This window comes from Lepus europaeus, chromosome 1, assembly GCF_033115175.1.
Source record: "Lepus europaeus isolate LE1 chromosome 1, mLepTim1.pri, whole genome shotgun sequence".
Classification (NCBI taxonomy): domain Eukaryota; kingdom Metazoa; phylum Chordata; class Mammalia; order Lagomorpha; family Leporidae; genus Lepus; species Lepus europaeus.
Window position 1 is genome coordinate 13,482,771 of NC_084827.1, and position 20,720 is coordinate 13,503,490.

General features: G+C 40.9%; 1 protein-coding gene across 2 annotated transcripts in view; it reads right to left on the reverse strand.

Annotated features, from left to right (window-relative positions):
* NUP205 (nucleoporin 205) overlaps nucleotides 1-20,720 on the reverse strand; it is an 81,362-nt gene that overhangs the window by 24,603 nt on the left and 36,039 nt on the right. For both annotated transcript variants that reach the window (XM_062195165.1, XM_062195197.1), the window contains exons 19-30: nucleotides 20,131-20,251; nucleotides 18,403-18,484; nucleotides 17,960-18,124; nucleotides 17,529-17,653; nucleotides 9,668-9,782; nucleotides 6,807-6,956; nucleotides 6,253-6,324; nucleotides 4,675-4,832; nucleotides 4,158-4,238; nucleotides 3,264-3,455; nucleotides 1,870-2,134; nucleotides 1,669-1,767 (exon numbers count right to left, since the gene is read on the reverse strand). In XM_062195165.1, coding sequence (XP_062051149.1) covers nucleotides 1,669-1,767; nucleotides 1,870-2,134; nucleotides 3,264-3,455; nucleotides 4,158-4,238; nucleotides 4,675-4,832; nucleotides 6,253-6,324; nucleotides 6,807-6,956; nucleotides 9,668-9,782; nucleotides 17,529-17,653; nucleotides 17,960-18,124; nucleotides 18,403-18,484; nucleotides 20,131-20,251 — 1,625 coding nt within the window. The remainder of the gene's footprint in view (nucleotides 1-1,668; nucleotides 1,768-1,869; nucleotides 2,135-3,263; nucleotides 3,456-4,157; nucleotides 4,239-4,674; nucleotides 4,833-6,252; nucleotides 6,325-6,806; nucleotides 6,957-9,667; nucleotides 9,783-17,528; nucleotides 17,654-17,959; nucleotides 18,125-18,402; nucleotides 18,485-20,130; nucleotides 20,252-20,720) is intronic.

Genomic DNA, 20,720 nt, shown 5'->3' on the forward strand with positions numbered 1-20,720 from the left:
ACAAAATGACAAACACTCATAAATGAGAAGGGTACAAAAACGTCTACTACCAGAAGGTGATTCCAGCATGTTCTTAAGGAACAGCAGAATAACTCAGGCATAGAGTAATGTTCAACAGTCTGCTGAACAGTTAAAAATATTTTTCCTATCTGGGAACCAAAGATTCCAGGTTTTTCTTTTTTTTTTTTTTTTAAATTCAGAAGTAGATCGATTGCTTCTTTTTTTTATTTTTAAAGATTTATTTATTTTACTTGAAAGTCACAATTACACAGAGAGAGGAGAGGCAGAGAGAGGCAGAGAGAGAGGTCTTCCTTCTGCTGGTTCACACCCCAGATGGCCGCAATGGCTGGAGCTGTGCCAATCCAAAGCCACGGCCAGGAGCTTCTTCTGGGTCTCCCACATGGGTGCGGGGGCCCAAGCACTTGGGCCATCTTCTACTACTTTCCCAGGCCACAGCAGAGAGCTGGATCGGAAGTGGAGCAGCCGGGTCTCGAACTGGCGCCCATATGGGATGCTGGTACTGCAGGTGGCGGCTTTACATGCTATGACACAGCGCTGGCCCCTAGATTATTTTTTTTCCATTATAGATGCTAATTACATTTTAGAGACCAGCATTTATCAATACTGTTTAAAATATGTCTATCTTTTGACCAAGAAATTCTAAGCTTTGGAATTTGTTCAAAGAAAATCTCCTACCAGTATAAAAAGATTTTTGTATACTGTTAAAGAATTTACACTGGTAGTGCCTATTTAGAAGGCCATCTGATATAACCTGTTCAAATAAAAATGAGCAAACTCTATTTGATGTGGAAATTCGATCATAAAGCATCCTTCCTGAGAAATGCAAGCATATGAACGAATTACTTGATACAGCACTTTCATGACAGTGAAAAATTAGACAAAATTTAAGTGCTCATGAATAAGGAAAATGGTTAAATGTTACATCTAGGGCTGGCGCTGTGGCACAGCAGGTAAAGCCGCCGCCTAAAGTGCCAGCATCCCATATGGGCGCTGGTTCTAGTCCCAGCTGCTCCACTTCCGATCCACAGCTCTGCTATGGTCTGGGAAAGCAGTAGAAGATGGCCCAAGTCCTTGGGCCCTTGCTCCCACATAGGAGACCTGAAGAAGTTCCTGGCTCCTGGCTTTGGATCGGTGCAGCTCCAGCCATTGCGGCCATCTAAGGAGTGAACCAGTGGATGGCAAACCTCTCCCTCTCTGCCTGTCCTTCTCTCTCTGTGTAATTCTGACTTTTAAGTAAATAAATAAGTCTTAAAAAAGTTATATCTATTTGAAATGGATGTATTATTCCATATGTATTATTCTATATGGAATAATATATTACATATGTACTACAGTTTAGTACAAAGGGAAGAAAAATACAGTACACTTTATGGACAACATATTGATCAGTAGGATTGGAGGCAAGTGAGGGAGTTACAAAAGTATATAAAGCTTACAGTTTTATTTTAGAATTTTTTTCTTTTTAACAGTAGCAATGCACTGTCATCATAACCCTTAAAAACCATACATTCTCCCTCCAGGTTAGAGGACACACTTTAATGATTGTATCAGCTCATTTATTACAGATGTGCTTAGTCAGAAGATGTGACCTTTTTTTTTAAAGCAATCATCTCTAAAAAACAAGATGAAGAATCAGTCCTATTCTACCTGCTTCTAAGGTGTCAGGTTCATCTGGTCTCTGGGCAATCTGTAAGTAATACAGCAGAGAGCCATACAGATGAGTCCGCACTCGCTGGAATCCTCCACCTAGGGAGAGGAGACACGGATGGAGTCAAGTGAACACTTTTTTACAGTGAAAGTCAAAACAATACCAAGTTGTAATGTATAGAGCATTCAGCTGAAAAAAACCTGTCTTCAAAATGAAGTCTAATAGTTTCTTCAATATGATGTGAAGCGAAGAATCTCCAATAGAAGCAAAACCCACTGGTGGGTTCTCTGCTGAAGATGGTGAGGCAAAATTGTCAAGCATAAAAGCATAATGGGCCTCTCCGGCTCCTGAGACTAACGTCTGCTTCTGTTCCGTGCGGACGGCTTGGCTTAGGTGAGCAGTCAGGGTGAAGACAGCACCAGCAACCACTGGCATTAACTCCTGCGCTGCCTCGTCATCCAGTATCTTAAAGCCAAAGGAAAACGAGAGTGAGGATCACTGTTTTAGCTCGGATCAACAAAAAGTTTTATATACATTTAGCTTTTCAACACTGTAACAATGTAAGAATTAAGGGGCCAGGGTTGCGGCACAGCAGGTTAAGTTGCTGCATGTGACGTCGACATCCCATACGGGTGCCAGTTCAAGCCCTGGCTACTCTACTTCCAATCCTGCTTCCTGCTAATGCACCTCAGAAAGCAGCAGCAGACTGCCCAAGTCCTTGGGCCCCAGTACCCACATGAGAGACACTGGCCCAGTCTTTGCCACTGTGGCCATTTGAAAATGAACCAGTGGATGGAAGGTCTTTCCGTTTCTCCCTCTTTATCTGTAACTCTGCCTTTCACACACAAATAAGTGAATCTTCACAAACAACAAAAAAGAATTGTGAAAAAGAAAAAAAAGCTAATATACACGGACAAATTTAAATATAGTATCCACTCCCATCCTTGGGGGATATGTTCCAAGACTCCCAGGTGATGCCCAAAGCCTCAAATCCTATATATACCATGTATTTTTTTTTTCTGTACATACATTCCTATGATAAAGTTTGATAAACTAGGCATAGTAAGAGGTCAGTAACTAATAAAATAGTTTTACCAATACACTATAGCAAAAGTTCCATGAATGTGGACTCTCTGAAAATCTTACTGTACTGTACTCACCCTTCTTCCTCTTCTTGACTGTAGATAATCAAACAATGGACAGAAAACGGCAGACAAGGGACTACTGAGTGATGAAGGGTGACCAGTGTTCTCAACCAGAAGGGCTGCCGATCAGAATTCCTCAGTGAGGTGTATGTATTTATTCAGAGATCACGTAAATGGTCTCCTGCAAAAAGTCCCACTTAGCAGGACTGGGGTGGGAGCTGCTGTGTGTATTTTTACAAGACTCCCTAGACAATTCTGATACACAGTCTGGTTGAGAGCCACTATTGTACAGAATTAATCTCTTTTTTCAAGGAAAGTTTTAACACTGGTATTATACAGCCCTATTCTACCCCTAACCTAAAATGGAAAAAATTTAGGGTGCCACAATCTTTTTGCTTAAATGGTATCTGTATTTGTCCAGCAGTATAAGGCAGTCTGGAAAGTGTCACCTTGTCATGCACATCTTGTAAAATGTCACGAATAATCAGTTGTCTGTCCTCTGCCTGAATGAGGTCCTGGGGACAAGCTGTCAGTATAATTTCCACCAGTTGCCTCCATGACTCCAGGGCATGGCGCTTTGCATGAAGACACTGCAGCAATTTGTTTCTTCCTACCACATACTGAAGAATAGTGCTGATTTCCTAAAGCCACAGAGATTGAATCACAAGGTTAACACACAGCAAATAATATCTGTTATGAACAGGTTCCTATTTTCAACACTGCCAGTTACTAAGAAACCATTTATTTGGAAACTACTATATGCATGTCAGGCAGTAGATACTTTTTCATGCTATTCTGTGAGCCAGAGCTATGAAAAACAATAGGGGTGTGTGTGTGTGTGTGTACAGGAAAGGCAGGAGACAGAAGTGGAAATAAGCTTTTTAACCCTATCTCCTTCTCTTTGCAATTGTCTACTTATACCTTCTCCAGAGCACTAGAACTGTCTAAACCCTAAGTTCAATGGCAAGCTTCCTTGATACACATTTTATTTCTTTGCCTCTTCCTTTGATGTGGTCAGCTATGTGTTTGTGTATACGGTTCTTCCCACCTGAACGCTTACCCAAACTCCTCACTGTGTGAACAGGCAGCCCTCCCACACTGACAAGGACAAGTGAAGTCTACTATCAATACAGTCAGGCTGCAAATCCCTAATAAATAGCAGAAATGTTTCTTCAGCATATTAGACATTACTTCAGTTCCATTTATAAAAATAAAATCAAAAGGGAAAGAATAAAGTTCAGTCTTTTAAGTAGTTTACTAACTAATTTAAGTCAATTTAAGATTTTGTCTATTCAATAGTTAAAAGTTTAAAACTAAGATATAATCAATATGTAATTGCTTACCTCCATCAGTAGAGGCCTCTGTCCTATGGCTGCCATGCCCTGAAGAGCATTTACTTCAGCTACAAGAACCCTATGAAGAAGCTATATAATTAAGAAAAAAAAGAGAAACAGGACCATGTGACTCACTGGAACAAGAACATCTAGCAATTACTATCAACTCTGGTGAAAAGAAAGTTTAAGAGATTTCATATGTAATCCAACAATGGCACTGTCTAATTTTGAGACAAAAATACTAGGTGTCCCTCACATTCCAGAGAGTGGGACCACAGAGCCTCTGTGGCAGGTAAGTTAATCCAAGTGCCCTGGATAGTGTCCACCTTCTGGTAAGGCCAATTATCATTCACCTTTAAATGTGGTCTGCATATTATTTCCCAGCTGTTTGACAAACACTCCAATAAGATAGTAACTAACATCTCTAACAGAAAATAAAACAAAACAAAAACCAAAAAACCCTGCTTAGTTTATATTTTTTTCAGATGATTCACTTAATACCACAGATCCTTTAAAGCAATCCTACCTTCACATTGCAGACTGTCTGTCCTCGTAAATTCTTGTGTTCACAGTTAGCAATAACTTGTTCGATCTGGGTTCGATCAAAAAAATCCAACTGCAATGGCTCAGGAATCTCCTGACTGAAGTCAATGGAGTCAAGAATACTTAGAATTTTTCGACGTACTAGAAATAAAAAGTAAATCAATTTTACTTAGGACACTAGGAAGAGCAAATCAACATACTTGGCTCACTCTCAAACACAGTGCTATGTTCACAAAGAGCATTGGCTGAAGAAGACAGTGTTGAAATCTAAACTTGATTTTATATCTGCCATATCCACTTACAAAAATATTTTCTTTCCCATTCTATAGTCCTACTAATTAAAGAAAAAAGAAAGAAAAAAAAGGAGGCTGGTGCTGTGGTGCAGCAGGTTAGGCCATGTCCTACAGGTTAGACTCCTGGTTGTTCCACTTCCGATCGAGCTCCCTACTAAAGCACCTGGGAAAACAATGGAGGATGGACCATGTGCTTGGGTCCCTGCACTCACATGGGAGACCCAAATGAAGTTTCTGACTCCTGGATTTAGCCTGGCCCAGCCCTGGTTGTTGTAGCCATTTGGGGAGTGACAGCAATGGCAGAATTCTCTCTCTCACTCTCACCCCTCCATCCTTCCCTCCCTCCCTCTTCCTCTCTTTGTAACTGTTCCAAATAATTAAATATATATTTAAAAAAGAAATGCAGGGAGGAAGGGTATGTGTGACAAATAATCCTTTATATATGTACAACTTTTCTTCTTTTTTTTTTTTAATAAAAAAGATTATTTATTTGAAAGAAAGAGTTATAGAGAAGAGAGGGACAGAGAGAGAAGAGAGAGAGAGAGAGCGTGCGTGCTTCCATCCATTGGTTCACTCCTCAGATGGCCACAATAGCCGGAGCTGGATGGAACCAAAGTCAGGAGCCAGAGGCTTCCTCCAGGTCTCCCACATGTGTGAGGGGCCCAAACAAGTGGGCCATCTTCTGCTGCTTTCCCAGGCACATTCACAGGGAGCTAGATCGAAAGTGGGCAGCCAGGACTTGAACCAGTGCCCACATGGGATGCCGGCACCAAAGGATCCGCTATACCACAACACAAGCTCCGTACACAAATTTTCTATATATCAGTTCAGAATTTGCAGAAACAAGAATAATCCCATGAAGTTTCAAGCAATTCATGTCTATAAAATCATTTATTCTCAGCCGGCGCCGTGGCTTAACAGGCTAATCCTCCGCCTTTGCGGCACCAGCACACCGGGTTCTAGTCCCGGTTGGGGCGCCGGATTCTGTCCCGGTTGCCCCTCTTCCAGGCCAGCTCTCTGCTGTGGCCCAGGAGTGCAGTGGAGGATGGCCCAAGTCCTTGGGTCCTGCACCCCATGGGAGACCAGGAGAAGCACCTGGCTCCTGGCTTCGGATCAGCAAGATGCGCCGGCTGCAGCGGCCATTGGAGGGTGAACCAACGGCAAAAAGGAAGATCTTTCTCTCTGTCTCTCTCTCTCACTATCCACTCTGCCTGTCAAAAAAAAAAAAAATAATAATAATCATTCATTCTCAATTCAAACAGCCTTACCTTTAGTAGAAGTGTCAAAGTGAAGGAACCCAGAGACAGACCTATTTTCATCTTCTGTTCCTCCTTCACCATCTGTTGGATCATCAATAATAAAAGATTAGAAAATTTAGAACATTCTACTTTATTTCTAGGTCATTGTTTCTAGATCCAAGAATCTCTTGCAAATATAGCTAAAACTGACAGTTAACTACCCACATTCATCTAAATCTCTCCCCAAGAGATCCACTTTACAAAAGTGGTGAGATCCAATCATGCCAATGAGAATAATTAAATAGCTTATGTTTAATTTCCATGTATAATACTGATACAGTTTAGGTCATGCTGGCTCAATGCAACAAACGCCACGGCATATTTTGTATACAATGACTATGGTATTATTTAATGTGGATGCTTAAAACAATACAGTGACAATGATGTGATGATTTTAAAATCTATTTTTAAACTGTTTTGGTCTGTCATCACATCCTAAGCACAAGACTCAGATGTGTGCTTGCATTCATTCACAAGACCAGTCAACAGCACAATGAAACAAATGCCAACATTCACATATGCACCTGAGTATGGTTTCACCGGCATGTCATCCAACAGGAGGTGCAGGAGCCTCTGGGTATGTGACCGTTGACGATTGAGGGAAGTCACTCTTAGTTCTATTGAGGCAGTCTTCATAAGCCATGACATTTGGTTCAGCATAGATATTTCATATTCTGGAATTTAAACATTAATTTCATTTCTCAGAATAATAGCACAAGAACAGAGGAGCTTTAAATTCCAAAATTCATCAGATATTTTCCCAAGTAAGAAAGTCAATAGTTCATGAAACTTAGCAACATTAACACTCATGAAATTAGAAAGGGAAAAAGAAACAAGTTAGTATATGTCTTCAAATGATGAGCTAAAGCAAATGAAGAACAAAAGAGAATAAAGATTTCATTACAAGGATAATTTCAAAAAGTTCACCTGAGTCTCTCATACTTTTACAAACTGAAGAAAAGTAATTTTCAAATATGTAACTTGTATAAAAACTACCACAGTTCATGCTTTTGATTTCATGAAACATACTAAAGTAAACTTAAATTACATAATTTTATGACATCAAGATAATTAAGGATGTTTCAAATATATTAAAGGGTGAGAATTACTCCGATATTACTTGAGTCCTAAATTGTAACAGTATAAACATGAAATTCTTCAACTAACAATAGTACTAATAGTATTCATAATTTTAGGCAAAGCTAAGTCAATTTTTGAAAAGCACATATCATTATAGATTTGATATTAACTATTCTTTTGGATTAGGTATAAAATGAGGGTTTCTAAAAGTTTCTTACATAAACAAAATCTCAAAACTAAAAATAATTATGAAAATGAAATGGAAAACTCTTTGCCAATAGATAACACTCCAGGGTCATACATCACTACTCTAAAAAGCAATTTTGAGGGGTCAGAAGCATGGCATAACAGGTAAAGCAGCTGCTCATATGGGTGCCAGTTCGAGTCCTGGCTGCTCCACTTCCGATGCAGCTCTCTGCTATGGCCTGGGAAAGCAGTGGAAGATGGCCCAAGTCCTTGGGTCCCTGCACCTATTAGGGAGACCCAGAAGCAGCTCCTGGTACTTGGTTTGGATCAGCACAGCTCCACCCACTGCAGCCATTTGGGGAGAAAACCAGCATATGTAAAACCTCTCTAGATCCCTCTCTGCCTATTCTGCCTTTCAAATAAACAAACAAAAATAAATAAAGGGAAGGTGAGTTCCAGGCCCTTTTCAAAAATAAATAAATAAAAATAAATTTTAAAAAATAAAATAATTTAGAAGTTGACCATTTGCTACTCATGGAAATTTACTTGTGAAATGTGTGAGCTGTAATTTCCTAAACAGAAATGAGTCAAAATAAACTTTTAAAAAACTCAACAGACCACCACTGTTTAATTCTTAAAAACTGTGAGAGGTCAATAAAAAAATAAAGTTGCATCCTGATAAAACTTAACCTGGAACTGTCAAATCACTAAACTAAGTTATATATGATTTCCATCTTAATTAGTTTTCAACTTTTCATTTCGACAGCTGAATTCATTTCAATAAACACGTAAGAAACAAAAGTAAATTACGAATTTCTATAAAATAGCTTTCACTCAAAAATATCTAAACTTCCATTTCACTATCATTCCAACATGACCTTTAAATTTTATTTGTTAGTAAAAGAATCAAATTTCATTCATGATACACTATATTTAAATAATTTCATATTAACAACTAAAATATCAGACTTCCTAGTATAAACTACAGAAGCAAACCAAAGTAATAAGAGCTCAAAGGCTAAACATAAATTAATGACAAGGAGAAGGAAACATTAATTACTCTGATTTGATTAGTACACAATGGATACATCTATGGTAGCATTGTAATGTATCCCAAAATAAGTATAATTATTAAGTGCTAATCAAAAGCTTTTTTTAAAAAAAAAGTTTGAAATGGAAATGCTAACTAAATTGATTTGATCTTCACATACTGAATACATGTACTGAATTATCTCACTGTACCCCATAAATGTGTTTAAGACACTAAAAGAGGGGGCTGGCACTGTGTCACAGCAGGTTTAAGATGGCATTCCATCTGGGCATTCCATATGGGCACCAGTTGAAGTCTGGGCTGCTCCACTTCCAATCCAGCTTCTTGTTAACGGCCTAGGAAAAGCAGCAGAGGATGGCCCAAGTGCTTGGGCCCCTGCCAACCACATGGGAGACCTGGATGAAGCTCCTGGCTTTAGCCTGGCCCTTGAGGCAATCTGGGGAGTGAATCAGGAGATGGCAGATGGATCTCGTTCTTTTTCTCTCTCTCCCTTTCTGTGCTAAGAGTTCCAAACAAATAAATAAATCGCTAAAAAATATACTAAGCGAAAAATTTTTTCAGTTGTAAAATACCAAATAAAAAAAGGAAAGTAACAACATGAAAGTAGACTTCCACAAATACTGTAACTGCTCTGTAGCAAACACTATATAAATTAAATCAATCACTGTGGACTTACAAATATATTATAGTGGGGCTGGCGCTCTGGCGCAGTGGGTAAAAGCCACCCCCCTGCGGTGCCAGCATCGCATAAGGGAGCCGGTTCAAGTCCTGGCTGTTCCACTTCCAATCCAGCTCTTTGCTATGGCCTGGGAAAGCAGTGGAAGATGGCCCAAGTTCTTGGGCCCCTGCACCTCTGTGGAAAACCCAGAAAAGCTGCTGGTTCCTGGCTTCAGATCAGCTCAGCTCCAGCCGTTGTAGCCATCTGGAGAGTGAACCAGTGGATGAAAGACCTCTCTCTCTCTCATTCTCACTCTCTCTCTGCCTCTGCCTCTCTATAGCTCTGTCTTTTAAATAAATCTTTAAAAAAAACCATATATATTATAGAAAGGGAAAATCATGTCTTCCTACCTTTGTTAGAAAAAGGCAAATGTTGCAGTTGAGAAAATAAGAAATCTTGGCTGGTTCTCAAGTATCTCATAGTCGGGCCAGATGTATCAGAGCATGCACATAACTGGTATATCACCTAAAGAACAGGAAGGAAAGAAACCCTAAGTCACTGTTGTGCTATACATTTTAAGATACAAACTTAGATTTACTATGTGAAGAACTAAACCCATCAACAACTCAAGCAAGATGGATAAACATATTCACTAAATCATCAGCTCAGAGTTACAAGCAGCTCTTGGCATCCTGGCTCAGGTAAACATATGGAAAAAACTATGTGTTAAGGACACTACTGTAGGACCAACCTTGAAGTCACTAGTAACATATTTATTAATATGTTCACATAAAGTTAAGTAAGTAATGTTTTAGCATTTAGCTGTTATTAATAACAAATTTCTTCAAAGTAAACTTTGAGAATTACAGTCATTTCATCTCAACCTCAGGTAGACAATAACTTTACTGGAATTGAAGCAACTGTAGAAATTATAAAGATCTATACATTCAACTATACTATAAAAATATAAACTCTAAACAGAAATTTAACATACAGTAGATTTGGGGCAAAAAGCTTTTATATCAAATATTAAGAGAAAAACTGATGCACCCCTCTTATGTTTTGATTATAAAGATCAAATGGGGGATCTGGTGCTGTGGCGTAGCAGGGAAAGCCGCCGCCTGCAGTACTGGCATCCCATATGAGTATCGGTTCAAGTCCCGGCTGCTCCACTTTCAATGCAGCTCTTTGTGTGGCCTGGGATAGCAGTGGAAGATGGCCCAAGTCCTTGGGCCCCTGCACCTACGTAGGAGACTTGGAGTTAGCTGCTGGCTTCGAATTGGCGCAGCTCTGGCCACTGTGACCAACTGGAGAATGAATCAGAGGAGGGAAGACTTCTCTCTCTCTCTATGCCTCTCCTTCTCTCTGTGTGTAACTCTGACTTTCAAATAAATAAATAATCTTTTAAAATATATATCCAAATGAACAAAAGAATATTTTATACGAGAGGAAACAAAATCAAATACCCATCGTTTGTCAGTCATAAAGTTAATTTTGATGCTGCCAAATGGCAGAGAGGCTCAGGAGCATTCAAGATTCAGCTTCACAGGGAGACAGGAACGGGCACAGCAGTACAGAGCCACTCTGGCCACGCAACCACCGTATCAGAGTGCCCAGGCTTGTGTCCTGAATGTCAGCTTTCTTTTTTTTTTATTTTTATTTTTATTTTTTTATTTTTGACAGGCAGAGTGGACAGTGAGAGAGAAAGAGAGAAAGGTCTTCCTTTGCCATTGGTTCACCCTCCAATGGCCGCCACGGCCAGCACACCGCACTGATCCAAAGCCAGGAGCCAGGTGCTTCTCCTGGTCTCCCATGCAGGTGCAGGGCCCAAGGACTTGGGCCATCCTCCACTGCACTCCCGGGCCACAGCAGAGAGCTGGCCTGGAAGAGGGTCAACTGGGACAGAATCCGCCGCCCCGACCGGGACTAGAACCCGGTGTGCCGGCGCCGCAAGGCGGAGGATGAGCCTAGTGAGCCGCGGTGCCGGCCCAGCACCACCTCTTAAGAGCATTTGGGGAAGGAACCAGAGGAGGGAAACTCTCTTGTTCTCTTTCTTTCAAATAAATAAGTTCACACACACACACACACACACACAAAAAGATTTGGTTTCACTCATAACCACCACTATGGCTAGCGAAAGAACGGTTGCTGAAGGGGTCATGGACATTAACACTGCTTAACAAGAAATGCAAACAACTGTCATCCATGCTGGCCTACCACATGGAATCTGAGAAGCTTCAAAGTCTCAGGCAAAGGCAGGTCCGTCTTTGTGTGCTTGCACCGGGTTGTGACAAGTGTGTGTGTGTGTGTGTGTATGTATGTATGTATGTATGTCAAGTTGGGGGACATCCTCTGTGCTAAATACCCAATCAACCTAATTAAAGTTGTTAACAAGAAGCTTGGGCAATGAGTACCCTGTGAAAAACTAATAGAAAGGGAAAACACTATAAATTGGTAGGCTGTTAAATAGTGGCAACTGAAAAGGATCTCAGGTCAAGGAATGTCATTAAAGAATACTTCAGGGGCCAGTGCTGTGGCGTAATATGTAAAGCCACCAGCTACAGCAATAGCAAACCACATAGACTCCAGTTCGAGTCCTGGCTGCTCCACTTTCGATCCAGCTCCCCACTAGTGAGCATGGGAAAGCAGCAGATGTCCCCCACGGGAGACCTGGAAAAAGCTCCTGGCTCCTGGCTTCAGCCTGGCCTACCTCTTGCCTTGACGGCCATTTGGGGAGTAAACCAGTGGGATGAAAGATTCTCTCTCTCTCCCTCTCACTCTATAACTCTGCCTTTCAAATAAATAAATCTTAAAAAAAAAAAAAAAACTTAAAATTTGAAAAATGAACAAATAAAACATTTGGCTTCTGTTTCTCAAAATAAAAATTCAGGTAACTAGCAAGGCAGATGTCATATCTTATAAATCAGTCAAGTTTCTATTTTGTTTTGTAATATCCATTTGAAAAGCAAACACAAAGAAAAAGAGATCTTCCATCTGCTAGTTCTTCCCCAAATGTCTGCTACAGCTGTGCTGGGCCAGAACAGAACCAGGAGCCTGGAACTCAAGCCAGGTGTTCCACGTGGGTGGCAGAGACCGACGTACGTAAATCATTACTTGCCGCCTCCCAGAGTGCACATTGGCAGGAAGCTGGACCACAAACTGAGCCAGCGCTCAAACTGGGACATCCCCAAACGGACGCCAGTGACCCAAGTGATGACCTAAAAACTGTGCCAATGCCCACCCCACAGAAAAATTTTGAATTGCACAAAGCAAATCTCAGTATTTGACAAAAAGGCATTAAAATTTTCATTCATGAGTGATTCACTTTAAAAGTATTTATTAAATGTACTTTAGGTGCATCTATTATTATTATTGGCGTGATTAATGCCTGGTTAATAGTACAATTATTTACAAGTTAAAGTTAAAAATCATAAAACTATTCCTACCCTTTGTTTCAACAGTCAATCGCTGCCTGTTATTTACAAACTCTGTATCTGTGAATTAACCCACATGCTAAGATTTATTTGCCACCCCAAAATCAACATTTGCAGTGCTTCTGCAAGTCATTCAGACACAGCAGTGAAACTGCAGTCACTGAACTTGGATTCACACGCAGCAATGCTCTGCCTTTTTGTTCCAGCTCTCAAAAGGAAAACAAGGGTGCTTCCTTTCCATGATCTAGTTAGTGGCACATTTTTGCATTTTTGTGGTCTATGTTAGATATTTCACTATTTAAAACAGCCACCAAACACATTTCTGAAGTACTGTTTAGTGTACATAATCACAAAAAGGCTGTGATGTAATTTTCAGTGAAAATAAAATGCATGTGTTAGATAAACCTCATTCAGGCACGAGTTGTACTTCTACTGGCACTGAATTCAATGCTAATGAATCAGCAATACATATTAAATAAGGCATTTTTAAATAGAAGCACACAGAAAACAAAAATCATGGATTCAATGCTTAATGAAAATGTGGGGAACCAGAGGCTCACAGAAACCTAATCTTATATATATTTTTCCCAAGGACAATGATTCAGAATTTACAAATTCAGTGTTCTAGCAATTTTATAAAAGGGGCTGGCACAGCAGGTTAACGCACTGGCCTGAAGCACCGGCATCCCATAGGGTGCTGGTTTGAAACCCGGCTGCCTCCACTTCCAATCCAGCTCTCTGCTATGGCCTGAGAAAGCAGTGGAAGATAGCCCAAGTCTTTGGGACCCTGCACCTGCGTGGGAGACCCGGAAGAAGCTCCTGGCTTTTGGCTTCAGATAGGCACAGCTCCAGCCGTTGTGGCCAACTGGGGAGTGAACCACTGGATGGAAGACATCTCTCTCTCCCTCAGCCGCTCCTCTCTTTCTGTAAATCTGACTTTCGAATAAATAAATCTTTAAAAAATATATGTAACTATTGTGAACACTGAGAAACGACTGTAAATCCATGCCTGAAAACACGTCCTTAAGAAAAACAAAACAACAGAAGGTAGCTAAAGATGTTCATCAAAGCAGAATAAAGAGACTAAATAATCTATATGTAATTCACACTGTAGCAACATAACATGTTGGGGGGGACACAAAATTGTTTGTCTACTTAATAAAACAAACAAGTAGTATCTATACACAAGGAAAAAGACAAAAAAGGGAACACAGTAAACAGGTTCTGTTGCAGATGTATGTTTTTCTTTAAAACAGCTTTACATGGATTTTATATTCTATAAACAAGTAATACAATACTGAACTTCTCAAAACAAAAATCAGTTACATATCTCAGAGGGCAAGAAAAGAAAACACACAAACATGTTCAAAGACAAAGTAATACTGTTAGAAAGGAAGGACATGAAATTTGAGTTCAGAAAGGACTATGGGGCTGGCGCTGTGGCGCAGTGACTAAGTCCACTGCCTACAGTGCCGCATCCCATATGGGCGCCGGTTCCAGTCCCAGCTGCTCCAGGACATATGCTATGTCCTGAGAAAGCAGTGGAAGCTTTCTCAGGACATAGCACAGAGCTGGATCAGAGTTGGAGGCAGCCGGGTCTCGAACAAGTGCCCATATGGGATGAGGGTGCATCATATATATGTGTGTATATATATTGATAATTTATTTACTTATTATTTATTTATTTATTTGAAAGCTCTTTACTGTGGCCTGGGAAAGCAGTGAGGATAGACCAAGTCCTAGGGCCCTGGCACACAAGTGTGAGACCTGGAAGAAGCTCCAGGCTCCTGGCTCCAGGGCGGCACAACTCCGGCCATTGCGGCCAACTGGAGAGTGAACCAGTGGATGGAAGACCTCTCTTTCCCTCTGTGTAACTCTGACTTTCAAATAAATAAATCAATCTTGAAAAAAAAGAAAAAAGCACCTTGAGGGGCCAGAACCGGGGCACAGCAGGTAAAGCCGCTGCCTGCAGTGTTAGCTCAAGTTCCAGCTGCTCCACTTCCAATCCAGCTCTCTGCTATGGCCTGGGAAAGCAGCGGAAGATGCCTGAGTCCTTGGGCCCCTGCACCTGTGTAGGAAACCTGGAAGAAGCTCCTGGCTGCAGATCGGCCCAGTTCTGGCTGTTGTGGCCATTTGGGGAGTGAGCCAGTAGATGGAAGACTTCTCTCTCTTTCTGTCTCTGCCTCTCTGTAACTCTGCCTTTCAAATAAATAATTTTTTTTTTTTTTAAAGCACCATAAGCCATTTTACTAAGGTGGGTTCTATATCCAACCTATTTCCCAAGACCAGGTAGAAAAGTCTTCATTCCTAAAAAGAAAAGGCAAAGATAAGGCCTTAGTCTCATCTTGACCCAGAAGTCCTTGTATTGCAGGATGATGAAGGTTTCAATAAAGTCCAAATTATTTCCCTTTGCTACAAATCAGATGTACTAAAACTAAATTCTTTCTAGAGGTTTAATTTTTTTCTGAAGCAGATAAATTATAGCATATAGGTGAAGAAAGTATATTTCAAGAGCAATGGGGGGCTGGGGCTGGGGCTCACTTGGTTAATCCTCCGCCTGCAGCACCAGCATCCCATATGGGCACCGGGTTCATAATGCTCTGAGACCTTGCTACTCAGACTGTCCCAGAAACACCATTGTCAGCATTGGCTCCTGGGAGTTTATTAGTACAGGATGCCAGACCCCCTGTGAGGTTGGGTTGGAATCTGCAAATTAGTAATAAACACAATCCCACTGCTCTTTTGTGACAGGCAGAATTAGACAGTGAGAGAGAGAGACAGAGAGAAAGGTCTTCCTTCCATTGGTTCACCCCACAAATGGCCGCCACGGACAGAGCTATGCTGAACTGAAGCTAGGAGCCAGGTGCTTCCTCCTGGTCTCCCATGCAGGTGCAGGACCCAAGCACTTGGGCCATCCTCCACTGCCTTCCCAGGCCACAGCAGAGAGCTGCACTGGAAGAGGAGGAGCAAGTGGACTAGAACTGGCGCCTATATGGGATGCAGGCACTGCAGGCAGCGGCTTTACCTGCTGCACCACAGCACCAGCTCCTCACCCTTCTTTTTGACCAAAATCTGGCTTCACTTACTTCACTAATCCTTAGCCTACAATACCAGCTTGTAAGTTGCTTCCACATACATATCAAATTCTGTAACACTGAACAGAAAGGTAGATCAAATTTGTTCCCTCATTATGGAGGAATTCATTTTGATTCACACGAAGACCTAGCTGAAGAACTGACAATGAAAGGATATTTGGACAGCCAGAGAACAATGGAAACAGTGAAAAATTACCAAAAGAAAAATATGCAAATAACAAAAATCTCTATGCCACTAAGAGGGTAATGATATTTTTCTTATGAAAAAATGTGGATCAAGGCCGGCGCCGTGGCTCACTAGGCTAATCCTCCGCCTTGTGGCGCTGACACACCGGGTTCTAGTCCCGGTCAGGGTGCCGGATTCTGTCCCGGTTGCCCCTCTTCCAGGCCAGCTCTCTGCTGTGCCCAGGGAGTACAGTGGAGGATGGCCCAAGAGCTTGGGCCCTGCACCCCATGGGAGACCAGGAGAAGCACCTGGCTCCTGCCATCGGAACAGCATGGTGCGCCGGCCACAGCGCGCCAGCCGCAGCGGCCATTGGAGGGTGAACCAACGGCAAAAGGAAGACCTTTCTCTCTGTCTCTGTCTCTCTCTCTCACTGTCCACTCTGCCTGTCAAAAAATAAAAAAAATTTAAAAATGTGGATCAAGATGTCACTTAAATTGAGAAAATAGTCACTTCTTATAAACCCTAATTCCCAAACACTTACACTTGTACAATGAATAAAAAAGAGAAAAACACAAGTAAGTAAAACTACTAAAGTTCTCAGAGCTTAAATTTTCCATTAGTCTGATTTTGTACCATCTTACATAGTTGTAGGACATCATAATTTAATTGGTTCCTTTTTAAAAACTTAATTACTTCTTTTCATTTTATTTGAAAGGCAGAGAAAGAGATCTTCTATCTGCTGGTTCACTCTAAATGCCCTCAACAGCCAAGTCTGGGCCAGGCTGAAGACAGGAGCCCAGTCCTCAATCCAGGTTTCCCTCATGGGTGTCCTGACCCAAGCACCTCAGCCATGACCTACTGCCTCCCAGGGTATACATTAGCAGGAAGCTGGGCCAGAGGCAGAGTGCTCCAGGAAAGGGATGTGGGTGTCCCTGCCTGTGTCTTAACCATAGCACCGAACAGCTAACCTTTATGTGGTTCTTAAAAAGCCCACTTCAGGGCCGGCGCTACGGCTCACTAGGATAATCCTCTGCCTTGCGGCGCCGGCACACCGGGTTCTAGTACAGGGACCCAAGGAACCCCAGGACGTTGGCCACCCTCCACATCCCACATAAGCGCTGGTTCGAGATCTGGCTGCTCCATTTCCAATACTGCCCCAGGCCACTGAACCTGTGAAAATAGCTGAAGATGGTCCAAGGGCTCGAGTCCCTGCCACCCCAGGTGGAGTTCCAGGCTCAGGACTTCAGCCTGGCCTGGCCCTGACTCTTGTGGCCATTTGGAGAGTGAATCAGAGATGGAAAATCAATCAATCTCACTCTCTAACGCTACCTTACAATTAAATAAAACTTTAAAAAAAAAAAAAAAACTATTGAAGAGTTTCTACTCTATCTAATCAAAATGTGTCACAAAAATGTAATTTCTTTCATTTTTTTCAAGTTAACAATATATGAGACCTTTAGACCTTCTGTATCTTGGGATCTGTATTTTATCCATGAAAGACAGGCTAGTCAAATTAAACTCATTTCAACTCAGTCTGTGGTGTCCTCAAGCACCTGGTCAAGTGTCTTCTGTATACCTGGTAACACAGCTCCGCCAGCTGAGGAGATTCTCGAACAGCCACCGGGCCAGTTCTCCCCTCCGTTCCTTTCTCCAAGATGTTTAAGATGGCATGTAGGCAGGTTCGAGGGCAACCCAGGACTCCTACATGAAATCAAAAGGAAATTCAGCTTCTCTTTCGGAATTTCTGCCTTAAAACTAAGTTGTATTTTCTAAACACATTTTCTATGGTAACACTCTTTGAAATACTGCTACAGAAAATTGACAAACGCCAAATCCCTAAGGCTCCATTTGGCCACTGTTGGTCTAAGTCCTAATGACCACATTATCTTTCATACATTATTTATTTTGTCAATGAATTATTCCATTAGCCCAGAATTCAATAAATGAACACTTCGGTACAAAATAGGAAAATAAATTAAGAAATGCTTATCTATCTTACAGCTATACCTGGATCTTGTAGGTTTGTGGTACTGACAGGTTTCTTCAGTTCGAAGCCCAATAGGTAAAGAGCAAGATTGGGTGGGTTGCGTTCCAGAGAGGTGATGAGAAGATTCAAGATGTGGATTCGAGTTTCATGACGGATTCCAGCTAACTTCTTTTCAAGTTCTGATCCTTAATGTGGAAATTACAAAACAATACAAATTTAACATAAGTCAAACTAAAAAACATAAAAAAGTATTTTAAATCTCCTTTTTCTGTTTAGTTTCAGTTTACCTAAACAGCCATAACACTGGCTTCAGATTTATGAAAGAGGAATCTTAAAAGCCTTACACTTTTTCTAGCAAATTCTCAATTTCGTTTCTATCACCACTAAACAGTTTCAAGGTTTTTTTTCTTTATTTTAAGTAAAAATACAAATTAAAAACCATGCATATTAATCTCAGGCACACCTTCTTCCAGACGCACAAAATCTTCTGTATCTTCACTGTCCAAACATTCCACAAATCCAGCCATCAGCTTCTGACTCACACTCTGAAGTCATGTAAAGACAGAAAAACAAATCATATGATGTACTTAAATTTTAGAGAAATCATTATAAATACCATTTGCATATATATATATATATATATATATCTCAACATTTGTCAGTAAAGAAAAAGGGCAAATCTATCCCAATGACTTAGGTTTTGGTTATATTATAAACAGAAAACTCAGTTCCTTAAATTGCCATAAATTAACTCTCTCAAAGAGTTTTAAAATGCATTGAGTTTTTTTTTACAATTGATTTATTTACTTGAGAGGCAGAGATACAGAGAGAGGGAGAGAGAGAGAGGCCTTCTATCTGCTGATTCACTCCCTAGATGGCTGAGCTGATCTGAAGCCGGAAGCCAGGAGCCTCCTCCGGGTCTCCCAGATGGGTGCAGGGGCCCAAGCACTTGGGTCATCCTCCACTGCCCTCTCAGGGCATCAACAGGGAGCTGGAGCAGCCAGGACTCGAACCATTGCCCACATGGAACGAGGCTGCCACAGGTGGAGACCCAGCCTACCACGCCACAGTCCAAATGTACTGGTTTTAAAACTTCCCTAATCCTCCTTCCCAAAGAATCAAATAAAATTTTTTTTAAAAAAACATTAAATTGTTGTTTCATGACCTCTTCATTATATATTCAACTTTATGAGATTTTAACTAAAATATAAAAAAGTTTCATCTTCTCTCTTTAGAAATATATTTCTTATCATCAGTTTCATATTTCTTGGCTAATTTATTTAGAAATCTAGCAGAACGTTAAAATCAGTAATCAAAATGAATGTCATCAAACCAAAAATCTTCAACATCCCAGATTATCACATTGCTTCATGAACCTCATCCAAAAGCCACAGATTGCCACAGATGTTTATTATAAACAGTGGTTTGCCACCTGAGGGACACTGAGAAAGCTGTGGAGTCATTCTGAGTTGTCACAATTAGAGGTTCTATCACTGACAGTGGCAGGCGACCCAGGGATGCTAACGGTCTTGCAGTGTGAGTGAAGATCTGTCCCACCTAAATGGCAGAAGGATCCCTCTTTCTACACACTGCAAAGGAGCACACAATAAAAATCCAACTAGCTAAAGCATTTTCAACATAGAGACAAATGGAAAAAATGTCTACAAAGAAAAAAAAGAAAGCAATTTCCCACTTGTAGCTACACAATGCAGAGAAACAGAATTATTTTAAGTTGAATAAAAAGAGGAACACTTAAAAACTCTACAGCGTTTTTATTCAGACAGGTGACACAGATGTAGCCCACTGGAACACCATCAAGATAGAAAACTCCACAGTGAACACCTTTAGCATGGCAGCAGCTCACTTAGAACGGAGGTACCTGGCAGAGACCGGGAGCAGAAAACCAACAGAAATTGTAGCTATATACCTAATCATTTGAATGTGCTTAGTGCAGCAGCTCTTATTAAGCTATACAATCACATACTACAGTACATGTCATACAGTCCCATACACGTAGTATGTATCATTGTGACCAAAGTCCAATCACAGGCAAGTACATGGGGAGGTTTTCACCCATCCCCAGATAAACATACTTTGAATTGTTCTACAAATAAGAATATAATTCTTCCACAACCTCTGTGACTTTCATGTATACCCAGAATGCACCAATAATAAAAACAAAATCAGTTACCTGGTCATGTGTGAAATCTCCAACCAGTTTAATCTGAATGTTGGAGTTGCAGGAAATACAGCACAGGATTTTGGCACTTTCAAAAGCTAATTCCGGATTAGTATTGCCATGGTACAGGTACCTTTAGAGTAAGAAAACATTTGAGAAACAATGTGATAGAGCTCTGCTCCTGACCTATTCTCAACAAAGAAAATGTAATGTCAAGACCTTTTATATCATATAGCACCTCTGAGTTAGCGAGAGGAGAGTGTCCCCTTCTAGCCAGTTATAGGCTGGATTAAGTTGCCCCAAAACTCATTACACTGGCACCCTAATCTACAATCACCTTCACATTACTTAGAAACAGTTTGTGTAGTCAGTCAAGTCAAAACAAGGACATTATGGCCCTAATATAATATGACTGGTATCCTTATAAAAAGGGGGAATTAGGACATAGATACATACAGAGTGTTTGCCCTGTAAAGCTAAAAACAGAGACTAGGGTGTTATTTCTGCAAACCATGGAACACCAAACCATGAGGGAGATGTTTGCTCCCTATCCAGCCCTATAGGAGACAAACAACAGCATGTCATTTTAGACTTACAAATTT